General features: G+C 26.8%; 1 protein-coding gene across 1 annotated transcript in view; it reads right to left on the bottom strand.

The window, feature by feature from the left end:
- Phum_PHUM161810 (faint sausage, putative) overlaps positions 1-8238 on the bottom strand; it is a gene marked incomplete at both ends in the record, with an annotated part of 12007 nt that extends 3769 nt beyond the window's left edge. Inside the window, 4 exons of the mRNA XM_002424871.1 lie at positions 182-328; positions 2724-2846; positions 4272-4664; positions 8073-8238. Coding sequence (XP_002424916.1) covers positions 182-328; positions 2724-2846; positions 4272-4664; positions 8073-8238 — 829 coding nt within the window. The remainder of the gene's footprint in view (positions 1-181; positions 329-2723; positions 2847-4271; positions 4665-8072) is intronic.
- Positions 8239-9794: the final 1556 nt, after the last annotated feature.

Below are 9794 nucleotides of genomic sequence, written 5' to 3'. Positions count from 1 at the left end.
TTATTATTATTATCATTATTATTACTTTGCATATTATTATTTATGTGATAACGTTTGTGTTAACACATATACTATCTATTCTTTTGTTTTGTTTTTTTTTTTTTCGGGAAAATTTCGATTCGTGGGAAATGTGTTGGGAAAAATTTTCTTCTTCTGCCTTTAATAAAATAAATAAACTTACTTCTAACGTTGAGAAAATATCCGATGGATGAAAATTCACCGAGAATGTGATGGCTCGTACATTTATACCATCCGCTGTGTTCTTTTTTTATGGACGTAAAATTTAAATAACCGTCGACGGATTGCGAAACCGAAGGGATGCTGTCATCTGTAACAAATTTAAATAAAAAAAACTGAGATGACGTAATAAGAATTTGCATATCGCGATAATCATCATAATCATCATTATTAAATACGATCGATTTGTTTCGTCACGAGGAAAAAAATAAAAAAAAAAAAAATTTTCACCTTTTTCGAAGAATTAATAAATAATAATAATGATAATAATAAATCATTACGAAACCTTTTTTTAAATAATGAATTCCGAAAAAGGCTTTTCGAAGGGGACGATGTGCGGGGAGCGGGATGAGGGTAAAAAAGGAAAATTCACGAAGGAAATTTTTTTTTTTTTTTTAATTTTATGAAGTATACGAAAAAACGATGATGATGATAATAATAATAATAATTTTATTTAAACATTTTACTCGGGATTTTAAATTAAAACAACTTGTTCAAAAATTTTTTATTTATAAAAATTTATTCCGCATGCTTTCCCCCTCTCTTCCTCCCTTCTCCTCCTGCCCCTACCACTCATCCACTCCCGCGCGATTTCTGCGTTTTCTCTCTTTTAATTTTTCCACCCCACTGGAAAAGTAAAATTTTGTTGTGCAGAAATTAATATAACCCTAAAATTTTGTCCCGAAATAAATTACTTTTCAGCAACACGCTTTTCCTCCCGCGAAAAAAAAAAGGATTTGAATTTTTTTTTTTTTCATCCCCTCCTTCCTTTTTTTATTAACTTCTCCTTCTCCCCTTCCCTCCTCCCCGTTAACTCATCCTCCGATCAACAACTTAATAAGTTTAAAACAAAAAAAAAAAAATTTTTTTTACTAATCTTAATATATATATGACCGTTGAATTTAAATCATTTCATAGTCGTCGGCCATGAAAGAAAAAAGAAAAAAGAAAATGGCGTCCAACTTTCACATCTGATTTATTTTTCATTGGATAAATTTTTCCTTGATTTATCTACTGCATCTTTTTAAAGAAAATTTGTTCATCTTTTTTTCTTCTTTCTTACTTTATTTGCTTTTTTTTTTTTTTCATCTCTGACTTTTTCATCTCGTCTTTTCTTCTTGTTTAATTTTATTATTATTATTTTTTTTTTTTAACGTTTATGGTTAATAATTTTGTTAAATTTAAACTTGATTTAATAACTATTTTTCTTTCTTCCTCTTTCTCTCCCACCCCCCTTTCCTTCCACTCTCTTCCCATCCCTTTTCCTTTCATTCTCCGTCTTTTTTCTTCTTCTTGTTCTTTTTACTTTCCTGTATTAATTCAGTTTTAATAATAAAAAAAAAAAAAAAAACGAATTTATTTTTTTTATTTTTTTTAATTTACTTTACTTTTATGTAATTTTCTCTCCCATAATCATTTCACTTTTTTTTTTTTTTTTTTTTAAATTACCCTTTTTTCAACTCTTTAATTTTTTTTTTTTTTTTTTTTTTGGCTGCTTTTACTTACATAAAAGATTTTTTTTTTTTTTTTTGTATTTTTATTCCATCTCTTTCCCCCATCTCCATCTCCATCTCTCTCTCTTTTTTTTCATTCACTTTAATTTTTTTTATATTAAACTTTTTTTTTTTGTTACTGAGTAATAATAATACTATAATAATAAAGATAATAAAATTTTATTTTAAATTTATTTTAAAAGCAGACAATTTGTCACACAAAAAAAAAAAAACGAAAAACGAATAAAAGAAAGGACAGGAGCGTCAAGCATTTATGGCACGATTGTATTTTAACAAAAAAAAAGGGAAAATTAATGTTGCCCCCCACTCTCACTCCCTTCTTCCCTCCCTCCCTCCCTTTTGCCCCCCCCCCGTATGAAAAATTAAAAGCTTTTATTATTTATCATCGTTTTTTCCTTCCATCCCCACTTTTCTCATACGTTTTTCTCTCTCATACGATTTTTAAAATTTTTTTTTTTTTTCCCCGTTTTAAATTTATTAAGGACGGGTTTTTTAAATAAAAAAAAAAAAACGCGGGAAAATATTTAAAGGAAAAAAACGCGCGAAAATATATAAAAGGAAAAAACGCGGGATTCGATTATTATTATTATTATTATTAAGAAACACAAAAACCGAAATAAGAAATTTAAATTTTTGAAAAAAAAAAAAACAAAAAAAAAGTTTTATTGTTCCATTTGTTGTTTGTTTGTTTGTATGTGCGTATATGTATAAGCTTGAATATTCAAATATTTAAAATAATAATAATAATAATAGAAGAAAGAAAAAGAAAAAGAGAGAGAGAGAAAAACATTGAAACAAACAGAAAGTTTTAAAAAACTTTCATTTTGTTAAACAAAGGAAAAAGGTTTAAGATATTTAAATTAAACGAAAATTATACAGGTACACGTGTGTAATGCGACGAATGATAATGATAATAAAGGAAAATTTGTGGGTGAGGGGGGGTTTTTTATAAAAATTGATCGAGAGACTTACCCTTAAGCCAAATCGGACTGGACGGAGGATTTGAATCGACTTCACATTTTAAAGACACAGACATGCCTTCCCTTAGTGGAAAACCAAAACCAGGTTCTCGACTTATAGCAAATGAAGGAGCATCTGAAAAAAATTATTATTACTATTTTTCATACCTTGAATTTCATTCTCTCTTTCTTCCTTCAACCCCCGCTTTTCAACCCCGTTGAAAAAATTTTTTTTTACGCCGTATAAAGTTAATATATATGTATATATTATTGTTTGTTTGTTTCATCCCCCTTTTTTTAATTTTTTTCTTTGTTTGTTTGTTTGTTTTATTCTTAATCTTAAATGAAACATTTTATTCTGATTATTTATGTCTTATTACATTGTACGATAAGTTTTTTTTTTTTTTTGTTTTTCCCCCTTCCTTTTTCTCTTTCCCCCTTTCCCTCACTCTCTCCCCCCCTCTCTCTCTCTCTGTCGCGTACGTATATATATTATTATGTTTTTGTTTTTCTGTTGTTGTTTCCTCATGTTTTTTTTTAGATAAAATATAAATTTTTTGTTTCTTTCTTTTTTTTATATGTTTTCTATTGTTTTAAAATCTTCCGTTTTATAAATTATTATTATTATTATTATTATTATTATTATTATTTTATTAATCAACAATTTATTTATTTATTTATTTATCTTTTTTACTTTATTTTTACACGGGAATGAGAAAAAAAATAAAAGAAAAAGAGAGAGAAAGAGAGAGAGAGAGAGAGAGTTTTTTTTTGTTAAATAAGTTTTTAAAATAATAATAATAATAATAATAATAATAATAATAGAAGTAAAAAATTTTAAATCAATATTTTTTTACACACGCACAATAAAAAAATTTAAACAAATTGAATTTTTTTTTTTTTTTAAATCCTTTTTAAAAATTGAAAGCTTCAAAACCAAGCAAATTATTTGAGTAAATATAAAAAAAAAGGAAAAAAAGGAAAAAAAGGAAAAAAAAGGAGAAAAGAAAAGAAAAAGCTTTAAAGGTTTTTCTTTCTTTCTTTCTTTTTTTTCTTTTTTTCTTTCTTTCTTAGGAAGCATCGAACAATTTGAGTCTTTTCGCCACAAGATAGGATGAGGGGAGGGGGTTGTGTGGGGGGGTTGAGAATGTTTTCATCGTTTCCATCGATTCCATTCAGACAACATTGACTTCATTTAAACACTTGAATACATGCAAAAGGAGGCCATCTTTTTTTTCCCCTCTCTCTCTCTCCCTTTCTCTCTTTCTCTTTCAACAATCTGCTACCTTTTTATTCCGAAAGCTTTTCTTTTCATTCAAAAACTTGTTTTGCCTTTTTCATTTTTTTTTTTTTTTATAGTGGTTGATTCTTCATCCCTCCCTCCCCCATTCGCGCGTGTGTGTGCGTGTCATCATTTATAACTTTTAATATTTATTTTCTCACACGAAATCAACGCAAGGGTTGTTTGTGTTTTTTTTTTTTTTTTCTTTAAAACTCATTTTCGGTAGATAAAAAAAAAAAAAAAAAAAAAAAAGAGAAAAATGAGATGAGTCAAACTTACATTGAACGTCAAGCAAAATAGAAGCATTAAGGGATGATTTTAGGGTCGGTTGATTGACGATACAAATGACAGTAGCATTGTGATAAATTCTTTTGACATTGGCTATTCTCGCTTCGCTTCGTGTGAGCTCTTGTGAGAAAACGCGATTGGTCACAGCATCGCTTCCACGACTTTCTGTCACATTCAAAGCAAATTCGGTCGTGTCTTCTTCATCCAATAAAGCTAAATCTAAATTTCCGGATAAAATCACGACCCATTTTATGTTAGGTTTTGGATTTCCTCCTTCCACGACGCATGTTAGCACAAGTTCAAATCCTTCTTTGACCGGTAGAAAATTGTTTCCAGGATCAAGACGACGGCCGTCAATGAGAAGATAAGGTGGTTTTGGTTTATCTAAAAAAAAAAAAAAATAAACGCAAAATTTATTTTTTCTTTTCTTTTCCTTATCAGATTGATGATAATTATTCGATTTAATTAATCTTAGGAAGTTGTACGAATGAGATTATGGTTAAGAAAAACAAATGAAATTTGTTATATATTTCGAAAATCGAATGAGAAACAACATAATTGGTTTTTCTTTGTGGTTACAAAACAAACTTTAATGACTATATTTACACACACGTCACATCCACGAAAATTTTTTGTTTGTTACTACAAAATATTCTTTTCTTTTATTTTCTTTTTATCAATAATAGAAATTTTGTTTTCGGCAGGAGGTAGTAATCAAAAAAAAAAAAAAAAAAATGTCATTTACACGTGGTTTAAGTCTTATACCATATCTCACTAAAAAATATTTTTTAAAAGAAGAAGAAAATAATGGATGAAGCAAGAGAGCAACTTGGCAAGATTATTTGATTCCGAATTTTTTTTTTTTTTTTTCTAAGCGAATATATAATTTTTATGCAGGGAAGGAAATCAAAATGTCAGCGGCAGAAGCTTCTTCATAAGATATAGGGAATGAGAATAAAAATAAAATTTTTTTAAAAAAACTTTTTCCTAAAGAACTTATTTGGTTATAGTTAAAAATTGTTTTTTTTTTTTTTTTTAAATGGCGCTTATTAGTGGGTTATTTAAAAACCAAATCCAAAAAGAAGAAGAAGAAAAGATAGATACTGTGTCTTCTCTTTTTTTTCTTGGCCAAGAACCAGAAGACTCTGACATGTTGATTCAACCGCGATGAATTTTTTTCTTTTTTTATTTCTTATTTCTTATCATTTTATTATTTTATTTTATTTTTTTATCATTTTCTTTCTTCGTTTTTTCGGTTTTCTTTTTTTTAAGGTTTTCCGACGCCATTTTATATCGTTTTCTATTTTTAAATTAAATATATAAAAACGTTTTAAAACTACTTTTTAAAAAAAAAAAAAAAAATTCGAATTCGAATACAAAAATTTTATTTCAATAAAATAATAATAATAATAATAATAATAATAATAATAATGATGATAATAATAATAATGGAAAACAAATGTTTTTATTCATTGCAATATTTAAAAAATGGCGTAAACAATAGTCACGCAGGATATTACGTATACGATGAAATATATATATATATAGAAAACAAAAAGAAGAAATAATTCGATGTAAAATGATGCGTGGGAGGGGAGGGGATTGAAGGGATGAATAGGGGGTTACTTCCGGTCGTTGTTGACAAACTCCACAATTCGAGGATTTTATAAACAAGTCGTGTCGCGGACACGCTGTCGTAATTTTTAGAAATGATGGATTGCCACCATCGCTGATACTACCACAGTCACCACAACGACCGGGGGGAAAAATTTGGCAAAATCTTTTCCATTGAATTATTATCATCATCATTATTATTATTATTTCCTTAAAGAAAATTTTCCTTTTTTTTTCGAAGCTTTCCAGAGGTTTGTTTTTGTCTCATAATTTTTTTATTTTTTTATATTCAGTTAATTACTTAAAATATTTTTTTTTTATTCATTTCATTAAATTATTTTTTTTTTTTTTAATTATCTGAGAAGCCATGTTGTTTTTTTTTAATTACCTAATTTTCTTTTTTTTTTACATTTTTTTTCTTTCACGATAAAAAAAATTTTTTTTTTTGTATCGTAAAAGAAAAAAAGGAAAATTTTTTTTAATTTTAAAACCTTTTTTAGGGCTTTGACAAATTAATAAATACATATTTTTATTAAAATAACTAACGAGTTAAATTATGTATAAAAAAAAAATAAATAAACATTCATTTGCATACTAAATAATAAATCGTTTTATTATTATTATTATTATTATTATTCGCCGAGGTTTTTCCTACGCGTTTTATAATTTTTTTTTTTTTTTTTAACGTTATCCGATCGGTTTTTCTTTTTTTTTTACATTTCCGTTCGAAAAACGGAAACAAACGTGAAAATATAGTAAGTAAATATAAAAAGAGGATTAAAAAAAAAAGAACGTGTTTGATAAAAGATAAAATAAAAAAAAAATGTATTAAGAGAAAATCGGGAAGAAGTGATTAAAGAATTTTCTTTTTTTTTTTCCTTTTTTTTCAATGGCTCAAAATAAAAAGAAAAGTGAAAAATGTTTGAAATGATTGCTTTTGAATGTGATAAAAAAAAAAAAAAGAAAAAAGAAAACTTTTCAACGTGTAAATGCTTTTGATTGTCGGTAATTTTTCAAAAATGCACACAATACAATAAAAAACTTTCTCTCTGCCCCTCCCTCCTTGCCTCCCCCCCCAAAAAAAATATTTTTTTGTCAAACTATGATGAATGAAATACGTTGAAAACAGATTTTACAATTTTTTTTTTTAATAGTATTTATATTTAAAAAGGAAAAAAGAAGAGGGGGAGGAAAATCGCCGGAAGTGAGAAAAGAAATCGAAATAAAATTTTCCCTTTTTTTTTTTCGAATATTAAAAATTTTTTTTTAAAAAAATGGGGGGAAGGAAAATTTTATTTTTTCTTATTTTCGTTTAACCGAAAAAAAAAAAATTTTTTTAAATACTTTTCTTTTTAAACAAAAAAAAAAAAAGAAAATTTTTTTTTTGTATTCATTCCACTTTACAAGTTTTTGTGGAATTAAGGATTTTAATAGTATTATAATAAATACTTTACTAAGCCACAGAGAAGCAATTACGTAAAATCAATAAATAAATAAATTTAATTATGTAAAACCATGATGATGATGATGATGATGATAATAATACAAACAAAATCCATCGTACGAAAATTAAATAAATGAAAGAAAACTGTTTTCCCCCCCACCCGGAAATAAACATAATCGATGAGTTACACGAAAATTTACAAATTTTTTTTTTTGTAAGGGGGTAGGGAAGGAGATGAGAGGGGAGGGAAGGGTAGAGAGAAGGGGAAGGTATCATTCGTTATAAAAATAATAAATTAAAAACAAAAAAAATATTTCGTGACCGAAATTTTCTTTTTTCTTTTTTTTAAAAAAAGAAAAACTTTAAATTTAATGGTGGTTTTCAAATGAAATCGTGAAGCGCCATTTTAAAAGTGTTAAAAAAAAAAAATTAAGTTGGTAGAACTGATTTAGATAAAAATCACAATTGCATGAGCTCCTGCTTTTCACTTTTGAAATATTTATTATTATTTTTTTTTTCTTTTCTTTTTTTTTTTTTTTATCTTTTAAAACAGGTTTTTTCTCTCGGGCAAACTGACAACGAACTTTCACGAACAAATTTTCCTTTTTTTTTTTTTTTTTTTTTTAAACGTGATTATACCGCAGATTACCATTTTTATTCTTTAAAAAAAAAACAAAACCGTTAATTGCAAAAAAAAAAAAGCGGAAGGAAAAGAAAAAAAGGAAAATTCGTACCTAAAACGACGAGTTTTAATGGTTTTGAATAAATCGGTCTTTCGAGCATTATACCCTCGTATTGACAATTCCAAAATCCATCATCTTCTAATCTTATGCTAGATATAAATAATTGACCGTTTGTAGAGTCCCGGAAGTATCGATGACCGTTTCCCATGGCACCCATTTCCGCCGTGTCGACAATTAAACCATTGTGAAGCCACGTAACGGCTGAAACAAAACAAAACGAAAAAAAAAAATTCATTTAAAAAAAAAAAAAACTCTTCCCGGAAAGAATAGAATAATAATAAAACGTTCGTGATAATCGCAAGTTTATTTCCGGTCGAGGAATTTTAATTTTCCAGTAAGTATTTTAATCCGAACAGGAGAAAACGTTTGAAAAAAAAAAATTCAAATCGTGGCTACTACAAACATGCGTGTGAAAAAAAAAAAAAAAAAGAAAATTTATGTATATGGCGAAATAAAAGGTTTCATAAAAGAAAAAGGAAACAGGTCGGAAAAGGCGCGAAGAGGAATAAAAAAAAATAAAGGGGATAGATCGCGAATGGTAGGGAGAGGGAAGAGGGCAGATTTCTCCAAGAGGATTACCGTTTTTTTTTTTTTTTAGTTGTTTCCTTTCATTAAAAATGGTTTAATGTTATTACTAATTAATCCTTTTTAATACCTTTTTCTTCCTTAATTTAGTTAAAGGTATAAAAGCAAGACTAAAACGAGTGATGGTCCGTTAAAATCCTACTTTCTAGAAATTTCCATAACCCTTTTTAATTCTTTTTTTTTTTTTTACGGTGTAACCTCCGCACTTAAAAAAAAAAAAGAAAACTTTAAAAAATTTTCCCAGTCATTAAATGCGTTTTTTTTTTTTTGTGTGTTGTAGTTTGTTATTAATTTTTTTAGGTGTGTCGAATCACATTCGTCTTTTAATCGTAACCCCCTTTTTTTTTTTTAAAAAAACATAATAACGTTATAGAAAACTTACCGAAACCAATGTTTTCTAATGTTGCTCGAGGCAAATAACAATTTAAATAAATTTCTTCTTTGGGTTTCACAACAAAATCCGGAGTTTTCGAACCTCTCCCTTCTATCTCGTTTATAATTCCCGATTCGTCTCCAGATTTTCCATGTTGATGATGACGTAATAAGTGAGACGATGACGATGACGATGACGATGATGATGATGATGATGATGAGGAAGATGAAGAAGAATGATCGTTAGTTCCCCCTGCGACAAAATAAATAAAAAAAAAAAAAATTTAATACCGAGCCGTTAAAAATTATAATTTTTTTTTATCATTATAATTTCGATTTTGTTGCAAACAAACAAACAAACAAACGAACAAACAAGCAAACAAATTTTTTTTTTTCTTATGCGAATTAATTATTAATTAAAACTTTTTTTTTTTTCTTATAAACATTTTTAAAAATTTCGTCTTTTTTTTCATTTCATTTGATTCCATGGAAGAAAAAAAAGGAAAAATATTAAATAATAATAATAATGATGATGAAAATTCATTGTTAACGTAAAAGTTTATTTTTTTTAAAAAAAAAAAAAAAAAAAAACCATTTCAAGGGAAGGTTCAATTCGTTTTTCAATTCAAATACAATGTTTTTTAAAAAATTTATAGAAAATGAAATGAATTTTCTTATGCGTTTCAAATTACCCTTAAAAACTTTATTTTATTTAAATTTATTGAACCCAAAAAAAGAGATTAAAGTTATAAACTT

Source organism: Pediculus humanus, genomic scaffold (genome assembly GCF_000006295.1).
Source record: "Pediculus humanus corporis 1103172107507 genomic scaffold, whole genome shotgun sequence".
NCBI lineage: Eukaryota > Metazoa > Arthropoda > Insecta > Psocodea > Pediculidae > Pediculus > Pediculus humanus.
Note: the sequence above shows the minus strand (reverse complement) of the source record. Positions and strands in the feature narration are given on the sequence as shown.